This window comes from Protomyctophum bolini, assembly GCF_963924005.1.
Source record: "Protomyctophum bolini genome assembly, chromosome: 9".
In the NCBI taxonomy this organism is placed as follows: Eukaryota; Metazoa; Chordata; class Actinopteri; order Myctophiformes; family Myctophidae; genus Protomyctophum; species Protomyctophum bolini.
Window position 1 is genome coordinate 30362454 of NC_137870.1, and position 23684 is coordinate 30386137.

The 23684-nt window shown below is 43.1% G+C and overlaps 1 protein-coding gene across 1 annotated transcript in view; it reads right to left on the reverse strand.

Moving 5' to 3' along the window:
* The window catches only part of nbeab (neurobeachin b), a gene marked incomplete at its 5' end in the record, with an annotated part of 240535 nt that overhangs the window by 40084 nt on the left and 176767 nt on the right, over positions 1-23684 (reverse strand). The window contains 4 exon segments of the mRNA XM_080772482.1: positions 4745-4857; positions 10848-10963; positions 12074-12176; positions 12924-13041. Coding sequence (XP_080628608.1) covers positions 4745-4857; positions 10848-10963; positions 12074-12176; positions 12924-13041 — 450 coding nt within the window.

Consider the following 23684-nt stretch of genomic DNA (forward strand, 5'->3'; position numbering starts at 1 on the left):
ACTCATTTGGGCCAGGGCCAGAGCCTTTTCTGGTGGTTAATCCGACCAACTCGATGCCGGGCGCTGGCCGCGCTGCACTCCCACGTGTGTGCCGACTTTGCAGAGGTGGTAGAGTACTCGATCCCAGTACTTGAATAATTAACAGTTAACAGTTATGCTTTTAAAAATAAGTAAAAGTACATTTCTTACAGTATTTTTCACATCAACAAATTAATTCATTAATTTATAGGACCTTGTAACTCTTGTTTCAGAGACCACCTGCACTGCAAGCACTGATGTGCTTGCTTGTAGAACCACTACATTATACTTAGTATAACAGGATTATACTTTCCTTTTTCGATACAATATACAGAAAAGGGTAAGAATTGATTGCGCCGATGGTCCCCTCTTAACCACAACAGTTTGAACACGAGCTAGAGTATACAGACACTGACACTGGCCACAGACACTGGCGAGCAGTAGGGGAGGCCACAGACACTGGAGGGCAGTAGGGGAGGCCACAGACACTGGCGAGCAGTAGGGGAGGCCACAGACACTGGAGGGCAGTAGGGGAGGCCACAGACACTGGCGAGCAGTAGGGGAGGCCACAGACACTGGAGAGCAGTAGGGGAGGCCACAGACACTGGCGAGCAGTATAGGGGAGGCCACAGACACTGGCGTGCAGTAGGGGAGGCCACAGACACTGGAGGGCAGTAGGGGAGGCCACAGACACTGGAGGGCAGTAGGGGAGGCCACAGACACTGGAGAGCAGTAGGGGAGGCCACAGACACTGGAGAGCAGTAGGGGAGGCTACAGACACTGGAGGGCAGTAGGGGAGGCCACAGACACTGGCGAGCAGTAGGGGAGGCCACAGACACTGGAGGGCAGTAGGGGAGGCCACAGACACAGCTAGTGTGAGAGCACTGGCGTCACGTGGCACCCAGTGTGGCTGCCACATGACGTCACAGGGGGCATGCTGATTTTTGGAGGGCCTGCTATTTTTGGTTTTCCCTTGAATAAGACAAACATTAAAAGTCCATAGACTTGCCCGCCACATGACGTCATGTCTGAAAGCCAGACGTTTGAGCGGCTAGCCCCCGTCAAAAAACAGCCAACTTGAAAGTACTCTACAGCCTTCCTAGAAATGTACTCAGTCCCCAGAATCTGTACGTAAGTGCAGTACTCAAGTACATTTACTCAGTTACTGTGCACCTCTGTGAATTTGAAGTCGGTTGGTCGAACGGTTCTCGATCAGGCTACCTGGATTACAGACATTTATGTGACATAAATTACCTGATCACAGGTACTGTAATCTGCTAATTATAAGTGTGGAGAGATGAATAGGGGAATAAAGGTCAAACAAATATCAAAACGCAGAACCCTGTATGAACACAAAGAAAAGAGCCAACTAAACTAAAATTACGGTATGCACAGTGTACATGTGCACACATGCACAAGGAAACATATCAAGCACACAATAAACAAGTCTCTAGAGGTTGTGTGGCCAGCTCTAATCCATAATTGAACAAAAGGGCGGACCAAGCGGAGGGGAGATGCGCAAGGGCCATTGTCCCCTCCCTGCTCGGCTAGCTGTGAACTTTTGGAGGTATGAGCGCCCCAGGGTTCCAAGGACAACTGTCAGGAGACACGGGCCTGTGAACTCATGCTAATGAAGGCAGCTCAGCCCTGTAAACAGCATGGGAGGATGTCACTGGAATACATTACAATACATAACTGTCTACCCAGGGCCAGAGGATTGCACATGGCTGCCGGTCCAGCGCAGCATGGCACCTCAATGCCCCCACCACCCCCTTCCTCCGTCCCTTCCAGCCCACCTGGATCTCCATAGGCTGACGCACCCAAAGGCAGACAGGGGGCAGAAACGACAGCAATACCTACAAAGAGAGATGTTCGCCCACGACACTGTGAGTACACTGCAAGTGATGAAGTACTCCGGAGCTACTGAAGTGTTCCCTACGTACATGTTCATGCCATTCTGTTATAATCCGCGATTCTTTGGCTGTTTTTCACTGTAACCGTTCTTTTTAGTCTCATGTTTCTCTGACTCTGGCTATGTCTAAAACACAGCATGCTCAAAGCAAAATTGATACAAAGTGTTGACAAGCGAGATCTCAAAGTGAAGCCCTGAGTCAGAGTGTCGGCACATTGAGGGGTAAAGAGGCAGAGCTAAAACGGGCGCAAGAGGAAGGCTCAGACAGGAATGTGACTGTTTTCAGGTCAGTGAGCCTGTGAGCTGCAGTAGGAGGGAGCCAGAGAGAGAGAGAGAGAGAGAGAGAGAGAGAGAGTTTGCAGGGGTGGTAAAGCAGTTCGCTGTTTGTGGCAGAGTTATCTGCTTTTCCCCTCAGTCAAAGACAGTGCAAATATAACATTGAATTTCAACTCCCATGGTTGCAGGGCGTTGGTGTCGCTACATCTGAGCCCATGGTTTGGCAGCTTTAAAGGACCATACGGCTTCAATACATGTCATTGTCTATTCATAGCTTTGGCCATATATCGTACATAAACACAGACCAGTTAGCCTTTAATGACTTTATTTTTAGATTTTGGTTTGTTTACATTTTCTCAAAAGCTTGTTACAATGTTACTGAACTTTTCAGAATAATTGAATCGTTGTTGGCTAAATGTAATTTCAAGTTTAATAAGATTTGGATGTTTTCATTCATAAATCCAAATTTTTTCTCCAGGGACAATATTTGAGTAGACCTTTCAAGTCAATCTGCACTTTTGTGTTGAATACCTATTCAAGCTAATTTATGTCTCTGCAGGTTGCTTTTTATACTGTACCATACTGAAATTACCAGAAGCATTCCTCTGTATGCTTAGTCACAGTATACAGTGAGTCATAAACATGCCAGACAACGGCTATGCTGCATTTATAGCAGTGTACTCTAGTCTAGTGCACCACTAATGCACACAACCTGCCATTACCAACTCTGGTATGGCCGGAAGCCGATTACGGCCAAACGATATGCACTATGAAAATTCTGCCTGTGGTGTTTTAATCGGATAGGTCCGGAGATCATGTGTACCGATTCTCGTGAGATTTGGACAAAATCTGTAGGTGGAGGATCAAAAAGTGTGTTTTGAAGAAAATTCTAAATGGCGGAATCCAGGGGAAAATACATTTAGATTTTACAACCTGCGGTTCAAGAGTTATAAGCCAAAATGTAAAGTGGGTTGTTATAGCGCCACCATGAGGCCGACCGATATAATTAATTTTAGAAATTATTATGAACCTCCCCTCCAAGTTTTGTAACTATACTGTAGCCCTTATGGTCTCTGAGGAAAAGGTGAGTTTTAGCATTTTCCCATTGGCTGTTTATTATTTATTATTATTTATTTTTCCAGTTTTTCATGTGTCTATGAGGTGACAGTACTTCATTAGACACCCTGGAGTCGTTTTTATGTGCAATGGTGTATTAACTTTGTATTTAGGGTTTCTTCCGGGAGTCTGAACCCTTGACAGTCAAACGTAGCTTGGCTACACCAGACTAATATCTCACAACACTGTCGCCGCCGGGAGGCAATTTATTTTTGCCACCAGCTGATTCGGTCTGGCTTATTAGCCAGGCTGAGTCAAACGGGCCAATGAAATAAACAGTAAAATAGTGACATCACACTATCAGCCCCTCCCTTAACCCCTCCCCTTTATCATACATACAACTACAGCTGTGGGTTCAATTCAGGTGGATCACCACCCATCAGGCAAACCAGGCATACTTAATGAACTGGTGGGCGTGTCCACATAAAAGCTGGATTTTAACATATACTGTACACTTTTTGGAAAAAGTTCTTCCTCCTTATACAGTATTATAATAATACCTGATGATCATGTTTTAGGGTGGAAAAAATCGTGGCACTCCATCTTTAATTATTTCATAGCTATCAAGTATTTTTGCTAACATAATAGCAAAAATCACACCCGTGTGAAGTGAGGGGCGCTAATATATTAAAGTCTAACTCATGTTGATTAGGTGATGTAATGGTGATGAAAAACAAACGGTGCCAACACGAACATTAAATTATCTTTATTGTTAATGGAAAGAGAGCATTGCTAGCACCATATAGGGCCTATAGGTAAAGTATCTATAAAACCAAAACAACAACAACTAAGCATTGCAATAGTTCATGCAAGACTCATTGAATCAGCGTTTCTAATCAGCCACACATTTGTATGCACCAATCACAGCCCATTCTCGGAACAAGCAGACCCTTTAAACATGGCTCCCTCCAATAATGATCTCTGCCACACCAATGCTGCCCCGCCCCCACACACTGCTGCTGGCAACAAGCTTTGCCTCCACCACCCTAGCCTCCATCTTTCTGGTTCTTGCATGGCTCGAAGCCAATGGTTAAACTGAAATTCTGTCTTCTTGCTTTGGGCCTAATCTTGTATACTAATATTATGATGTTTTTACATCACACTCCCTGTTTTAACAGTAAAATCCTCAGTGTGAGGTTAGCCCAAATAGATCTAAATTATACAATAAAGGTTAGATGAACTCTGTTGATTTAACTGTGTACTTATAACAAACATTGCAGAGATGAGATGTTATATGATCAGCACTTTCCACTTTCTACATTCCACCTCAGAGTTCAGAACGAGCACATGATGTCTGGATTATTTCCCATTCAATATGGTTTTGTTTTACAGTCTGGGACTTCGCGAGGAAATCCCCCTGCCCCCCCCCACCCCCACCCTCCCCTCTCCACACACACTGGGGTGCATGGCGAGACTCTGTACCTTTGAGAGATCTCTGAAGTTTCCTGGCAGGGTCAGGTCCAGCTCCTCACTCTCATAGTTGGTGAGGACCCATGGAAAGACCGGGTACTGGCTCAGGTCATTGTACGTCCTCCCTAGATAAACAGAGCAAGACAGAAAATCTCGGAGATGAGGGGTGGGAGGGACTTGAAAGCAGGGCAGAGTACACACAAGGCTTCAGTTACTTTGGGGACCCAGCATGCAACATTCCAGTGAACCCCCGAATCTCAGAGCCCTCAATCAGACCCCACTTCCTGTCTCTGAGGGTGTCTGCCATGGGGTGACAAACGCACTAATAGAGAGCTCACTCATCTCTCTGAGAATGTATTAGTCTGCCCCCTGTGCCTCTGACTGTCAAGTACATCGCTGGCCTGTGAGGTTTAGAGGAGGCTCTGAAGAGGAGGTTTCTAAATTCATGGACATCATGGCGTTTCTCTAAGTTGTGGTGTGTGGATAATTAAAGAGACGTAGATTCTTCTGGGGGCCATGACACCACGCATGCCTGACATGACACTGCCAGAATGATCTGCTCTTTGGCCAGATGTGAATTTCCTCCTTCGCTCTCAGTGGGAATATGGGAATCAGATGGCAAGAAGTGTCACTGGAAATCCATCCACGAGAGAAGTAATTGTAGAACTCAAGAGTATCTCTTCACCTTACCACGCTGCCACATATGCACTCTAATTTCCTTTTCAAGATGACACTGCTGTGGGAGTAGAAAGGATGTGTTTTGGCTCATGCTACACTGAATTGTCCCAATTCCCCCCATGTAGTTCCTGACCCTATTGGTTGGTCTTGGGAAGGGTGTAGACAATTGCGTGCCTCCGCGATACACGTCACGCCGCCAGGCTTTTTTTTCTCCACATGAAATAGATCACATGGAACTGGAAGGTGTTAACCGCTAACGCATGCGTAGGGTTTACAATATTCTTCCCAATTCTGCTTCCTGCTGAACAGGCGTCCAACCTGCAGGAGTCGCTAAAGCAGTGTCATAGATCTATGGCTTCCCACCTGCAAAACGGGCCAAGTGTGCGTGTTGGAACACCCAGTCAAGTAAGATGCACCACGTATTCTCCACGTGGTGGGCAGGAACTTTACCCCTGCATGTGCTACTCTGGGTTTGATCTGGAAACCAGTCATTAAAAAACAGAGACAATATAATGTATTGTTCTCAGTAAACAATGTAAAATCACATACTGTACAAGAACAATTTTATAGCAAGAATAAAAAATATGAACATGAATTGCGATTAAAAACAAAATGCATCCAAGTTTGTGCAAATTATCAAGGTATTCAGGATAACAGACTTGAAGATAGCATCTAATATGTTGGGAAACATTTCTCAGATAATTCTGTTGTATGTTTAATATACAGTAAATAATTTTACTTTAACACCCACGACGCCAAGCCGCTTCATAACCCGCCAGATGACGGGTTATGGCGGGTTATAAGGTTTATATCAATTCCAAGCAGCTGAAGCTCAAAACTAACCTTTCGTGCTGTCCAGGCTGCTATACAGCGCCTACGTTCTTCCCATCATGATGTTCAATGTGCGCGCTCCCCTTAAGGACCCACTCATTGTCATTTATTTGCTGCTTGTTTTCTCCGAAAAATACTCCAAAGTTGTTGTTTTTGTCCAATCTGCCCAACGTTCAGATGTAGATAGTTATTTGTGTTCGCATCACGCCCGACATATTACCGTTTGTGGTGAAAGCTAAGACATAATTTTTGGTTTTCTAAGCAAAATGTTAGTAGTTGTAGTCGGGTAAAGCCAAGGGTGTAGCCTACTTGGATTCGGAAATTAGGGAGTAGTAGTTACTGAAGCCAAAGGTTTTTTGAACCACTGGTCTAGTGTATACAAAATTACTTGATATAATAGCCTAATTAAAAGCTGTTCTCCTAACCATCATTTGAGCATCATGATTAACATTTAAATTAACTTAAACGTTGTAATTCTTTTTCCTTTGGCAACATAAATGTCACTTATAATTAAAACAAGCCAACTCTTAATCAGAACAAAATTACAATCTTACTCAATAAATCAAGCCCTCTATCAAATATGAATAAACCAAATGCATGACACAACACATGAAAACGAACTCATGTAACTCATAAAATATAACAGAAAACAAAAAAACTAAACAAGCTAATCCTTTGTTTGAAATAAAGCAATGTAAAATTAAGTGTTTGGTTTGGTGTGAGGTCTGTTTGGCTAGCCAGTGGTTACTGTAGGTCGCCATGTTGAGCTCCAACTCGTCAAGTGTCAACCAGCCAACATATCCCACTTCCAGCAGCACTTACATGTCACTCACCCTCAGCCCACATGAAAGATGAGCCCTGACCAAGAGAACTTCAACAAATAGATGCTATAGAGGTATTTCATCTTTACAGACCTTTCACTTAAGGCACACCACAGCATTCTAGGCTTGGCGGGAGTTTCTTGAAGAACGCTCATGGATTTATTTTCCTATAGTAAACCAAACCTCTTCCTCCTCCGTTCTGGGATCATTTCAAGGAAGCCAAAGAAAGACTCAAGATCATAACATCATCATGAGATCATAACATCATAACTCAATTGAGTGTATGGGAACCAATTGCAGGATTTTTTTTTCCTCAGCATGATCTCAAATCAATCCAATGCCCAGAGCATGCGGCAGTAGTTATTCTATGAAACAAATATTTGTTTGCATCACTGCATGACAACACAAACAGATTTGATAATAAATACATATAATATACTGTAAATATAATAATCTATCAATACATGTACAAAATCTCTGTGTCTGTGTGCGTCTATGACAGTGTCACTGCATATCTCAAGAACCATTTAACCGATAAACATCAAACTTTAATGCCAAAAATAATAATAAATATTACTATTATTATTACTATTACTATTACTATTACTATTACTATTATTACTACAAATACAACTACTAGAGGCCTACTTGGAACGATGCAAGTTGGATGCATGCCCCATGTCTGTGTCCCTTTTATGCCCATGGAGTTCTAAGCATCCAACTATAGTTACTAAGCGGTGCCCATTGGGCACTAGGCTACTAAGAAGCTACATACTAATTCCTACACGGGTTGTGTTCATAACCACACCCCCCAGGCAAGTTAAGTTTACTGAGGTTAAGGTTAGGGTTAGGGTTAGGTATAGTTTTCGTCTGTGTCCATTTTATGCCCATATGGAGTTCTTTGTCAGGCATGCTCAAATATGGAGTCTATGTGTGATGTCAGAACAGGCCGAACGGTTATCAAGTGCATTAGAGACGTACACACAGACAGACATACAGAGACGAGGTGCATTTATAGATAGATACTAGACCGGTGCCCGGCTGTAGAGCACTGAGTCGGTAACGGTGGGAGTTGGAGATCCATGCCCCACCCGGGTACCCGTTGTACCCGTGTCAGAGTACCTGTTCCACCCATCTGCCTGTGTCCCTTTTATGCCCATGGAGTTCTGTGTCAGGCATGCCCAAATATGAAGTATTGTGATGTCAGAGCAGGCCAGCTCCATATATGGAGATATAGGGGTGATCAGGTCCAGAGCCCGGGCAGAGGCCTTTTGTGGCGGTTCTGGACAACCATGGGTCCGACCGACTCAACACCGGTCACTGTGGGGGGGTGGAGCGCATGTTCTCGAGTTACGTGGATTACAGATGTGCGTATGTACGTACGTACATACATACATACATACATACATACAGAGACTTGGTGCATTTATAGATAGATTATATAAATTGCTTTTTACTGAGAATTTACAGTTTGCAATAACATATTCAATATCTCTTATAGCCATCTATCTTTTTTTGTGCAATCCATGTACAAGACAACTTTAGTCAAGTCTGATTTAGCAATGTTTTAAGATCTGGTGGAGGGTAATTGTGCTAATCGTTGTGTGTGTGAATGAAAGACACAAATCTGTCTCTTAATCCTAATTGGCAACATCATCAACATGTGTCTTTCCACGATCCTGTGGTGTGTGCTTGGCAAAGATTCAAATCACAACAGACGTTTTCAATAACAAATGAAAATTGAGTTGGAAATGGTAAGGTGTCAAATAAGACTAAAGGTGCATTCACAAAAATCATTGAATTGCGGGAAATGCATCGCTGTTGCATTCACACCGACATGTGCTCCCCACACACACTGACAGCCACTCACGCTTTGGTGAAAATTGTATGGGTGGTGCACAAATCATGTAGCCCTGAGTGTATAGACACACTTTACATTGACTTAATACTGCATCGCGTCGCTCAAAAAAAGCACATTGGGAAAGACCAATGGCAGGATGGTATAGGGACACGTTCCACGTGGGTTCTGGTGCCTGACAGCGGGTCATTGGTTTGGCTCCTGGGCCAACCGGACCATTTGCTGCATGTCACTCCGCTGCTCTCTCTCCTTGTGTCTCTCTCCACTGACAATCAAGTTAAAAAACGGGAAAGAACCCAAATAACTTAAATAACAAAAGCCCTGTCTGAATGCACCTTAAGGGCTCAATTTTGGAGCGGGCACTGGTGTGAGGTGCACAGTGGATGGGCAAATTGACAATTTCCTGAGGCGCAATGCCAAGTTTTTCCTCACCGACCGACGTGTGTTTGGGATTTTCACCTCATGTGGGAGGAGGTACAGAAGGAGGAAACCTTGGAAATGGAAAAAGGTACCTGTGTTCCATGAATCCAATGCAGTTATTATTTACAGCTCTTGTTAATACTTTTCATTGGTTCAATATTTATCAAACCCACAGATACACTTTACCACTTTCACTATCATCACATTAAAAAAATAATTTTAAGTTTATTCTATACCCTTTCAACCTGGCATCATTATTGTCAATAATTTAGAAGAAGCTATGGCTATATTTAGGGATCCTTGTAATGGAAAGGTTTTGGAACTCCTATAGTACATTAGTTATTACTTATTACTGGCTTTAACCAATCTTAAACCATACAAAAGGACATGCTCTGAGTCTGTCCTTTTGAGTCAATGAGAGGGGTTGCTTCAGAATAGCCAGGGTCTTTGGGAAGTTAAAGATCATAATTAACAGGTTAATGCCACAAAGCCAAAGGGAAGTAACGGATTGAGCATGGAAGATAAGATGGGGGTAGTGATGCGGCTAGACCTGCTGGTACTGGAGCCCAAGTCAGGATGGCAAGATGTTAATAACAGTGGAATAGTGTTTAATTAGAAGAGCACTTCCCGTTCACACATCTCCCCAGCTTCACCCCCGCCTGTCTGCCGCCCCACACTGCTCTGACATCGCTGTCAGCACAGGTCATTACCAGGGATTTTTAATGAATTTTGGGCATGTTCTTCCGTCTGCCTTACATCTAATTAGCTGACAATAATGTATCGAACTCGAGCATGAGCTAAATATAAATATGCATGAATATGCAGCGCAAGAGAGAGGATGACACCTCTCATAGCAGAGCAGAGCGCCAGTCTCTCTCACATTCCCTGTTAGCTGCAGTTCAGATCAGAGAGTCGACAATAGCACCTCTCAACTCCACAGACACACATGTGTACACTTTCACATAGCCAGGCACTAATTATCTAGCAAAAATCTGCTGTGCCTGTTCTTTGCTTCAAACAGCCAACTCACGTGAACAGCAGAGTACTGTACTGCATAACTGCCACTTAAGGACAGTGTGATTTCTTAAACAAATATGGCATACTTGTGTGTGCTTTATAGCTTTCTAAAGTAAATTGACGCAAATAAATTATTCACGATTATGAGCAAACTTCGACTTCGAAAAGTCACAGTTGGATGCATTTGCATTCAACTCATCCACAGTGGTTATTCTTGGAAATCCATATTTTTACTTTTATATACTTCTATAGCTGATAGAAGTGAGGAGGGGTAAAATGCTAAAAATGTGTATAGGAATCGGACGTGCTAGGTTCAATTAATCAATCAAGAATCAACGGGTGTTTATTTTCCACTCACGCACACAGGTAGGTCTACAAGCAGCGAAATGTTGGTGGGACATAATTATTCCACAAAGATTGTGTTAGCACAACAATACAGTAGAAAGCAAACTATGCAGACCAGTGAGAGTGAAGAACGGTGTAGTCTCACCTGCAATGGTGTTGAGGAACATGAGGTACTCAAAGTTGGAGATTTCTCGCCGCTGCCAACGCTGGGTCATGTTGGCCGACTTGAAGAGCTGCCGAGGTGTTGCCAGGGAGATGCGCCTGGAAAATACATGAATCCATTGACCACAAAACAAAGAATGGAGATGTGTTTTTGTAACTGATCATGTCAAACAAGTAGGCTACTGTGAATTTAGGCTATGAATGTACTGTACAAACAGTACAGTACATATGGACAAAGGTTCTTTTTACCATTTGCTGAAAAGTAATCATTTTAGACATACAAGAACCCGACAGTGACGATATACTGTAGCCTATATTTCACATACAATGTAAAACTATTGTACAACACGAGAGTACAGAATACACCTTGGAATCCAATTATGAAAATATTTCTTTCTTTCTTTTTATAATACACTCATTCAGGAATGCAAATTGAGTATTACGTCCCATCAGTTAACACTCATGTGCTCATGTGCCTGCTTTATATGAGCATATTAACAGGCTTGTTAACAATGTTCAGAGTCATGGGGGACTGAGCGAGTTTCTCTGTGGTCAGTGGGCCGGAGACAGCTTCTGTGGTAGAGTCTTCAGTCAGAGAACTAGGTCAGTTCAATCAGGGTCAGTGCACACCAATGTCAAGAGCAATGGGACTTAAAATACGCCTCTGCTGCAGGGCTGCACTGGCTACACCACCGAATACACAGCTCATTATGCCCAATACATAATTATTAAAGGAGCACTTCAGCCATTTTCTAACTTATCTTTATATAATTTAATACTCACTGATGCTCATTATAAGATGGCACCATTTTACTCACTGTCTCAGAGGAGGGTTGTGGAAAGTTTGGATAGCTGCCTACCGCAGTGACATCATCGATGGAGATTCTAAGCTAATAAAAACGACATCCTTTCTCTTACTAGAACGTTACAGTAGCATGCTGAAATAGAACCCATTGTTCATAAATTAAACATTTAACAAAATAAAGTGAGAATAACCGATCTACAAGCTGAGAATGCATTGTGGTGATATGCGTTGTGAGCTCAGGGGCGGTTTATTGTACTACGCAGACCACGCAATTGCGTGGGGCCCCCTGCCTCGCGGCTCACCCACCGCTATGCCCATACATGGTCATATACACATATGGGACCAACCAACTTCAAACTCGGTGCACGTAGCAGCAAGGAATTGTGGGGTTATCTGTGACCAACCTGGCTTGTGGTAGCCCATAACTGGTGCCCACTCCCACTCGAGGAAGACTGTAAACTACTTTCTTCACTGTGGCCTGATCTGGGAAGTTGAACATGACTGATGCTGTGTGGACAGAGAAGACAGTGAGTGAGACAAATACTAAATGTCAGGTGGTGGATAAACTAGCCTATTCTAAAGTACAAATTAAGAAGAACATTTTCATTTTAATATCAATGCATTACTGTTATGTATTTACATTTTGAAGATTTCCCCCTCAACAAACAAACATCTGGCATTTTCTGAAACGTTCACAAAAGTGGCAGAAAATAAGTTAAAGAATATATACAGGGCACTACGGCTTTAAGAAAGGTAGGCAGGCTCAAACCGGTCAAAAGACTTTGTGGAGTTATATCCCACAATAGTCCACTTGCCAGAATGTGAACCCAGGCATGTTGAGTACACCAACGTTTTATGTTAGAAATGTTTAGTATGGGTCTCTGAAACTGCCAATTTTCATAATTGGCATAATGTGTGACCATACGATTAACAACCTATAGAAGGAAAAATATTAAAGATTTCATCATGCTTTATGTAGCATGTGACTTGTCAAACTAGGGGGTTTTCATAATGCTGAATCCATTCTAAGCATTAGTTTTGCAAAAACTCATTGGGCTAAAAACGGCCTTGCCCAATTGTGCTGACATCACATTAGTGATGCTGGCAATGGCCGTTTTTGAGTATTTTCTTTTAGGTAATCATTAAACTAATCATCATATGATATGATACGGTAAGAAAACGAGTTGTCCGGGACTCTCCTTTAAGTACGGTACTTAGAATAGCGTCATGTGATGTGATGGGAGCTTTGCTTACTGCGGTTCGCCATAAAGACCTCCAGTGCCGTGCTCTGCAGGAGATAGCGCCTGGAGAACACAGCTCGGATCTCACTGAACATCCATTTCCCATGTAGGCCCTCAGAATATGCCAGCACCTAGCCAGAGTGGAGAGACAAGATGTTCAACAATAACAGCATCAAACAAACTATGTTGAGTACCGGAACTGAAATGGACAATAGAGCGTAACAGTATAGCCCCCATGTTTTTTATACCTCATGAACCTCATGAACATCATGACCAAAATATCTAAAAACACCCATTACACACACAAACCCCCAGGAAAGTGTTTCTTGGTGGCCCTTTGCTTTAAGAGTTGTAAGCCTAGAACCAAGCCAGCCAGGCCCCTGGTGAATCATGACCATAGAACACTTGAAGTTTCCTGGTTTGATCCCTGGCTCCCCCTAGGTTAGTGTTGAAGTGTCCTTGAGCAAGACACTGAACACCTAACTGCTTCCAATGGGCAGTTTGTATGGTTTACCACCACCGTCAGAGTGTGTGAGTGTGAGTGTGAGTGTGAGTGTGAGTGTGTGTGTGTGTGTGTGTGTATATTCCACCACCATTTAACGTTTCACTCTCATTATGACTTTCACTTCGCCGGACAGCTGTAATTGCTCTACTTTTGAGGAGAGACAACATGAATACTTACATGCATACAGACATACATACAGTACATACATAGACAAATGTACAGACTAGACTGCTTGGCCTTGATCAGCCAATCATGATCAGACCAGAAGTTTACGTTTGCATGTCAGTTCATAATATGCAAATATTTTACTCCCCGACGATCGTTACAATTTTATTCAACTTGTAACAAGACAATATTGTATAATATGACAAGACTGTATAATATTAATACTTTCAGAATTCCATAGGCCAGATTCTATTGTTTTCAAACATTACAGTGTATCCCATGTGCGACAAACTATCTTTCACACATTCCCACTGTGTTTTTCACACGTTCCCTTTAGTGTGTATAACATCTGCCAGAGCGAGGGCATGGTGGAACAAAAAATAGTCCCCATGGTCAGTGACACATAAATAATCAATAAAACAACCATGCCAGGCAGGTGCCCACATGGAGAGATCCAGAGAGACACCCTGACAGGTGAGAATGATCTTCTCACACACCTTCTTTCCCTTCCTCCTTCCAACTCACCAACAGTGTGAACCATGGCGGGCGACCTCATCAACTCCCTGCAGGCCATAATCACACACGTTCGCATTCTATCAGTGTGGTGCGGCACAGACACGAGGCCGGGCCATCTTGATGCATGTCTGCATTCGTGCATGTAAATAAAGATACAACACAGAACAGCAGACAATACACCAATACAGTGGTGTGGTAGTGTGTGTGTGTGTGTGTGTGTGTGTGTGTGTGTGTGTGTGTGTTGTGGCGGTGGAATCGGGAGTGAAGGAGGCAGAGTGAGATGTTCGGCTGGGTTAGGTCCGATGCTAATGCTCATTTAAAATAGTGACAGGCTGGAAGAGTGCGGCGCGAGCCGGGCTGCCTTAATTTCTCCCTGGAATAGCTCATGCCCGACCTCTGTGCCACATCAAAGTCTCTGGAGCTCAATTAAAATTGGATTAGGTGGAGATGCTGGACGTGCAGCGCAGCATCTCTGGTGCTCTCCTCCCAGTAATGCCCCTGCTTGACACCTCAGCAACCCCCTACTCAAACAGTTGTCATAGAGACAGCACAGCACCAGAGAGGAGGAAGTGTGCTGACTGGAGAGGACGTAGCAGGGGAAGGGAAAGGGATGTGAAGTGAGATGGAGGGATGGCATGAAATGTAGTGCAGCCGTGAGCACACCGCTGAGGGACATCAGGACTGTTTATCCCCACTCCCTCTCTGTTACCCGGTGTTTGTGAAGCAGTCTTTAGAGTGCCAGGCATGCGGATAGGCACGCTGTATTGGCACCACGGGAAGGCAACAACAGCTTACATCATCAGGGTACAGGTGAGCTCCGACGGCTCGAGTGGTGCAGGGGTACAGAATACAGATATATCAGGTTGTTTGTGTTGTCAGCATGGAAATGTGATAACTCTGAATCCATTTAGTAATGGATTCTAACCCCAAATGTACTGTTTGTTATATAGTATAGTAATATGATTCTATAAATATATAATATATGCTCAGAATCTTTGTGCAGTTTCACTATTACAAGATATTCCAGGTTCCCACAAATAGTTTCAGATTCAGTTAAAGCAGCTGCAATATGATTGTTGATATGATACGAAAATGTACCCATGGTTGTTTCTTGTTACCAGCTAAAGTTCACATTTATGCTGCTGTGACAAAGTACAGGCCAAAGGGCTAGCTGTCAACAAAAGAGACAGGCTAAAGAGCAGGGTAAAAAAGAGCCTATTTCAAACAGCCCAGATCAAAAAATTTGTCATAACAACAAAGCTTTGGTTTAAACCAACAAGCAGGGGCCCCTGTAGACTTGGAACTTTGACAAAGCCCAGCCCTCATTTTCGGAGGCCCAGCTGTAAAAAATGCCATTTAATGAACCTGTCTGCTGAAGCTGTCCCCTGCCTGTCAGAGGTGTCAGCTAGTGACAAGCACTGGGGACGGCCGCCTCCAGTCACAGACAGGCCTGCCAGCTGGAGACTTCGGCCCCAATCTAATCACGCCACCAGGAAGGAACCGGCGCTCTGCTCTTGGTCTGTCACGCTCCAGGCTGGGGGAGCGGTGCGGGGGTGGGTGGAGGGAGGTGGTGGGGAGGGGTATGGCCAACAAGCCCAGCCTTTTGTTTCCACACAGGTCTCTCTACACAGGCTCATTAGGATCCATACACGCATGCGCTGCTCTGCCAGCTGCAGAGGAGGTGCATCTCTCCCACATAATAGCCATAATGCAATTTAACGTCTCTGCCGTCCATTCCCCTTTATTCTGCTTCCCTTCTTCTGCTGATTTGACAGAGGCCGGACTCTGTTCTGCCTGTGGAACATCAGGGCTTAAAATCATTGAGACAGATGAGGATGAGGAGAGTCACAGGTGACAACCAGTGTTTAGACTCAGACTTCTGTAGAATAACAGAGATGCTCCAGTTGGAACACATAACTCATTAAAATGCAAAAGAAAAAGAAAGAAAGTCGTTTCATGCATGGAAATCCATTCTAATCACATATGACTCACGAATAGATCTAACCCTATAATCGTCCAGAGATTACGACAGACGTTATTAATACATCTAACAGAGCAGTTCCTACAAAAAAACTGATTCAATTTCAACTCTGCGTGGAACAATGCAATCTCCCTCTATTGCATTCCTCCTGAAATAATATGATTCCAGGAGACCGCCAAGCCAGCATGACTGATATATTTATATGGCGGTACGGAGCACGCTGACAACCAGGCATCATGGTACCTCTGCAGTGTTCTTCTCACATTTGTCTAATAGGCTTCCACTATAAAGGTCCCAGGCGGCCAGAGAGAATGGTGCACGGGAAGAATGAGGGGAGGAGAGGAGAGGGTGTTTTCATTTTGAGTGATATGACTACTCTCCCCAGGAGAATGCGGGATGGATTTCACGCACAGCAATTTGGAGGATCAGCACACATTGTATCCAAAAACTGACCACGGGCAATGAGGACCAAATCTGTGGACGAAGTAAGCAGTCAGCAAAGAAGCAGAAGAAGCTATAGAGATCTGGTTTTCACAGTCAGCCAGGGTCATGGCAAACAGGTCATGGAGAACAGATACACATCTGGTTTTATTCTATTTCAATCTGCGCATTACACTTTTACTTAATAAATACTAATATGCCATATCTAATGTTCTACACACAAGACAGAACAATATCAATTCATATTTGCAGTTGTAAAGTTGCACTATTATTTACAGAGTGATGCATGTCCTATAAAAAAAACATTCGTTTTACTACCAGTCCTTTCTAGGTCCCAGTGTTATTTTATAATAAACTATGCATAAACATCAAAGCATGTTTTTCATCTGCTCTTCCATATACGACGGTATATTATGAAGCACAGAAATATGAAATAGGGAAATAAATTGCACCAGATTATAGTAAAGCAATGTTCCTCTCCATTTCTTTCACGCGGCCCCATATCTCAACTTCAATAAAGTACTGTAGCTGGGTTTCTAATGCAGGTATTGGGGGGAAACAAGATAGATTTGCATAATCAGTGTCACTTTACATTTGGATGGTAGTTGGAGTGTGGCAAGGAGACACAGCTCTGGTGCTCTGGCAAGACCAGCGGGATAAGGGAGATGAATATGCATTAAGCACGCTGCAGATCACTGCCCCAAACGTCCAGCCAAGTTTGTCAATAACATTTATGTGACGGGCGGCATTTCATGGACATTAGCAGGCGCTACACACTGCTGTGGTAGGATGGGAGGGAAGAGCTCATCTCCTACTGCTTGTCATTTCTACTAGAAGGGTGACGACCGTTTAACCATTCTACACTGTGTACAGTATGTTTAAACACAAACCCTGGACATAACCAGGAGCCCTCCAGCAGTGTGGTCAATGAAATGCTTTTTTCTATTTACCTCAATTAAGTAGGCTACACAAAAGCTTTATTTTGAGAACAAACCTTGCCTGCGTTACTGCATTGACGACACAATGCGCGGATCAGCTCATTCAGGTTTCAGTACCCAACAATGGCCTGGTTATTGTGTAGGTGAAACTATCTCTGTCTCAGGTGCTGTCTACATGAGGACGTATTCTGCGTTACCCGCACAAGTATTTAGCCAATCTGCCCTTTCTGCCACACGGAGACGGCGTTTTAGGGGACATAACCGGTTATTTTTTAAACCAGCTCCCAGAGTGGCAAACTTCGGAGATTCTACTTTGTCGTCTCTGTGTGTACAGCGAATGCTGCCTATTTGCTGAAATGGTGACGCCAAAGTACCCTCGTCCCCTCCAAACTAACCTCACGTCACCAGGCTTTCCACCTCCAAAACAACTGATGCAGGTTTATGACGAGCCTTTCATAACCGCCAGCTCACTGGTATCAATTGCTTAATTGTTATTTATTAATGTGTATTATTGTATGTGAATGAATGATGTTTGACCTGTAAAGGGAAGCCTTTATATTGTTTCTGCATTTGTTCATGAAGTGCTAATAATGGTTTATTTCACCATAACCACATAAGTACCACAGCTATTTTATATTTGCAGATATGAATGTAATCTCCGAAAATAGCTGATCTGCAGCCCGTGAGCTTGTAGATGAGATGGATATAAATTATCGTTGGTTTAATAATAGTCGGTTTGCACCCACACAGATGTATAATAAACGTAATAATAATAAACGTGGGCCATGAGATATGTCTGCAGAATGCAGATTTTCACTATGGAAGCATTACATAATATTTTCTCTGACTCAACAAAGCCATTGATTCACCTTCAACTATACCGTCGATCTCTGCTGCCTGTCAAGACATCTCGACTGTCACGTCATCTCCATTGTCTTTCATGTCATGTTTTGTGAAATGCATATTTTACAATATAGGCTACATTAACATACATGTCTATTCTAATATAGCCTACACTACTACAGCTTTCTCCGATATCCGGAGCACATTTAACAATAGCAATTTGAGCTGATGCGGAATGTGTGTCCATATCTATCTTATATATTTGAACCCTGACGTGATGCTCTGTGAATCTGTGAAGTCGGCGGTTTGAGTTGGCTAATCAGGGAAGCCAATGAATACAATGTCCCGGATTTACAGAGAATGTGTTTGTTCTCTCTCTCCATATATACCTACCACACACACACACACACACACACACACACACACACACACACACACACACACACTACTTTTCCAGATCTCTGTGTGTCTGTTACTCTCTGGTCAACGTAACTTGGAAATAGTCCGACTGAACGGTCTCACACTTGCAGTGCCAATTCGGACAGACCAATGGTCTGGGAGAACTGAAAAACCTCAAATATCTGTATCCGATTCCGTCTAACACACAAATTCGTCTCTGTAAATTCGGGAGATTGTATGCATCGGCTTCCCTGATTGGCCAACTCAAACCGCCGGCTTCGCGGATTCACAGAGCATCACGTCATGATGTGCCACTTAACCAGTATAAGTCTCTGATTGGCCAACCTGAACAGTCTTCTTAACCGATTGGCCGAGCTTCGCCTAACGATTGTGCTACATTACCAATAAGTGACAGCGAATGCAATGGAACAGAAAGTATGCAAAATAAATAATATGGGAGAATTTGATAGGATAATGAAAGTAATGTTGGTATGAGGAAAAGGGAAGCCATCTTTATCCAATTCAAAGAAAAGTGGGTGAGAACAGAAGGTACAGTATGGGAAGTATAGAGAGCAGGTCAAGATGTACTGATGACATGTATTCCCGACTTGCATCGTTCATGACATGCATGGTGCCGTCCTAGTTTAATAATAATCTGGGCACAAAGACAGACAACTTGAACTTTATAGAAGACTAAAGTAATAATAAATAACTTTCAGCAGAGTGCCATGCCCCTAGCTGCGGTATAATGTTTGTTGCCATGATTAGCAGCAAGATTCACCCACAATTGTAAGCATATTATTATATGTTGCTATCGGAAACCTAGAGTAGTTGTGGGATATCATGATTATACAAAGATAACTTCATTTATAACACCTCCTCACATCCAATAAATAAAGTTAGGCAAAGCAGGGAAGACATATTGTTGTAGTGATATGAGGACCTTGATTTTAAAGGAGAATTCCATGCTAGAAGGCTTTCTTAACTTTATTTGTAGTTGTTACGTCCCCACCAAAGAGGTCCAGGTGTTATTTTGTGCAAAAGCGCATTATTGGCTATTTCCCCTACCATAAGCCCTCAATTAATTGAATTGAATTGCATTGAATTGAATTAGGCATTGGGGTGTTGTGCTAATTCGCTTATTTCCATCGCTCAAAAATCTAATTTTCTTGTATATATCCTCTCTTGTAAATAGTATCCCAAACGGCACACAAATGAGCAATTTAGCACAAAAACCCAACCCCCTTGAAGGCTTAGGGGAAATAGCCAATAATGCACTTTTGCACAAAATAACACCTGGACGTCTTTGGTGGGGACGTAACAACTACAAATAAAGGTAAAAAAGCCTTCTAGCATGGAATTCTCCTTTAATCACAAGAACAATTTTGCTTCCTTCATCCACTCATCCTGATCTCATATATTTTTTTATTTGCTTATGAGTTACTTGAGTAGCCTGACCCAAAGTACATTAGTATTAGTAATAGTAATCAGCAGTTTTACCAAGTATAATATACAGTATATTGTATCATTTTGCTATCAAGGAACACACAAACTGCACATATGCACGCTTGTGGAAGCACACCACATGCACAACCACACTAACACTTAACTTAGGGAGCACATCATCCAGATAAATGGCTTGAGAATGCCTTCAATAAGTAGCTTGAGAGAAGGGATGCAGTCATTTGGTATGGGGTCCTTTCAGCAAGCCTTCACTAATGGGCCCTCTTCAGGGACTTGTCAGCCTTAAGATGACTGAAATCTCCCTGGCCTGCCTGGGTACCAGCTTGCTCCGGGTGCCACAGAGTGTGCCAAGTTGATCGCTTTAAATCCCAGTTTTCAGCTTCCGTGTCGTGTGGGAAGGAGAGGGGGAGGGAGGGTTGAGTAGGCGGGGCCATGTAGTAAGACAGAGGGAAACGGAGAGAAGGAGATGGGGATGGAGAGGCAGAGAGACAGAGGAGGATAGGGAGAGACAGAGCCAACGGTTACGTGGAGAGGGCCTGATGAGCAATGAGCGCCTCACTCGTCCTCAATTAATCTTGTCTCTCTACCTTTGGTTTGCTTCTTCCCTCTGCGCCAAGGTAATAACGACACCCTCATCCATTATCCTTTTATCCCTGTTATTCAGTGGGAATTGCTAATAATATGTTACAGATTTGTCTCCCTTCGTATAATTCTTTCTGCCATTCGCAGTATATCATCTAGAAAACACACAGCCCCCTTTTTCCGCCGGACGCTCTTTGAGGATTATCGTGGGTGACACCTTCGGGATACAGCCAGAATCTGGAGCATCATTTTCAGGCATGGAGTGGAATTACCCTGACTTATCTGTCATTGCCAAAAGCACAACAAGCCATTCATGGCCAAGGCAAAAGGTAGAACAGGTTCTTATCGGCTTCTCTGAACGAGCGTGCTTGTAAATTTATGCTAATGAGGGCCTTTTGTCATCCACACTCACCCCTTGGGGCTGTGCAGGGCTTGCAGAGGATGATAATCTGGCTGTTGAGTGCGCTAGATAATTTGTACTTTATCCTCTTGTAATTACGTAGTTTAAATCTTTTTACTAATGTTAATCCTTCGGCACGAGGAAATGTCATACCTATGTCTACGGTTTTCAGTATAGCACTAGTCAGCGTACATCTGACTCACTCTCCTAGAGGAGGGAAACGTGGCACTGATATAATTACTTTGACTTTCTGTATCTTGTGCTAAGGATCCCCATATAATTTTGATCCACCTCGGCAGGCAGGCAGGAAGCCAAGTTCACAGCCTGGGGCGATGGGAGACAACTCAGGAAAAGGTGAAAATGTGGCAGTGGCGTTGAAAGAGCCCCCCCCCCCCCCCCCCCCACACACATACACACACGCCTCCCCACATTTGTTAGGAGAGATGGGGAGAAGAAATACATAATGTACGGAACGGAGTAAAGACAGAGCGGACTAGGGCAGCTCTGCTCAGCCTTTGGGGTGTCTCTGCTGTCCAGTGGGATTCCGGGCCATCTTGTGTGCCTGCCAAAGCCGACAGCCCCTGACAAGCTGCTTGGCATGCTGCAATTTGACTAATTACATTGGATTAGACCATATTAATGCAAGCTGTTTTCTATAGGGTCAGTGACCCGTCCAAATGTGGCACTCACTATGCTACTCTGTGCAATAATAACAAAAATATATACAAGAAAAACATTAGATTCTGCATTTCCTGTCAATATGTAATGAACATGTACCGATACCGCTGACATTACTTTTACAGTCAACAAACGACTTCCTATGACACGTCAACATGGGAATATTTGATAACAGCCCAAATCTCTGGTCTTCTTTGTCTCTCAACAGGAAAAGCAAAAGCACACAAATAAAGACTTTTATTAAACCCCCTGGAGTTCACATAATGGGTTCTTTTGCAGAGGGAGCTAGGGCATATCAGCGTGAGTGTAACATTTCATTTCATATCTTATCAAAATATTAAGGATGAAATCAGATTCTGATTAATGAGGCGTCATTTTAAGCAACTACAAAAACAGCTTGTTCCCACCAACTCCTTTTCTGATGCAATGCTATTATTCTGGATTTTAACTTTCAGTAAAAGTGAATTTCTGGTGCTGCAAAAAAGAAAAGAAAAATAATAATAATATAAATATTAATATTATTAATAATAATAATAACTAGAACTGCACTCTGTCGAGTGCCTACTTGTTTGTTGCACACAAGTAGGCCATTTAGGCCTACTAGTGCGCAAGCAGAGCGAGCAAGTACTGTCGACCGCTACAAACTGTCAAATCTCAGCTTCTCTGTGAAAGAACGTTTGAAATATTGAATTATTAGGTTTAGCTATTTGCTACGTAGGCCTACCTAGTTTTTGGAGGTAAAAAAGTAGTATTGTTAAGAGTATGGTAAGAGACGGCTTTCGATGGTGACGTATATGTCGATCAGTGTCGGGTGGATTAAAGGAAATGCCTCTATGTATATGTAATTTGTAAATTGATTGAGAGATTAGCGGTATACTGTAGTTACTTTCAATGATGACGTAATAAAGATGTGGATTAAAGGTCCCAATGCCAGGGTGTAATTGGTTTTCGATGGTGACGTAATGACGATATGTTTTAGTGTTGGGAGGATTAAAGGTAATGCCCGTATGTAATCTGACACTACTGCCATAGCAAGCACAAGTAGTCATTACGTCATACGCTGGCACGGCGCATACACATCAAACGGCGACATGGATGAAAACTATTACTTGCGCGCTCTGCTTGCGCAAGAAATAATAACTAGAAATGCACTCTGAGTGCATTTCCAACTTGCGCCTTGCACACAACGACACAAGTAGGCCATATGGCCTACTTGTGCACAAAGCAGAACGCTTGTCTGCTATACTATAATGTCTATTGGAAATGCTGTTCTAAATCCTTATACCAACCTTCAAACGTATAGTTACGTCACCATCAACAGCCAATAAGAGACCACCATTCTTACCCTGACAAATGCATTACATACTGTACATATACACAGATACTCAGCCTGACAGCCGATCACCATACATACATACCCAGCCGATCACCAAACGTGCCTTATAGTTACGTCATCAAGAATGGTGGTCCCTTATTGGCCGGTGGACAACACTGACATAAGCAGCCGATTACAGTACTTGCACGCTCTTCTTGTGCAACTAATAATAGGCTAACTAGAAATGCACTCTTTCGAGGTGCCAACAACTTGCACACAAGTAGTACATGGCCTACTTGTGCGCAAGCAGACCACGCAAGTACTGCTACTAACTAATGTCTATTACAACTGCTGTTCTAAATCCTTTCAAGCCGTTATTGACCTTATACCAAACTTAAAACCTACCTTAGTTACGTCACCATCAACAGCCAATAAGGGACAACCATTCCTACACATACATACATACATACATACATACATTTGCCTTTTTTTAAACCCCACCCATTTTAACCAAATACATACATACATACATACATACATACATACA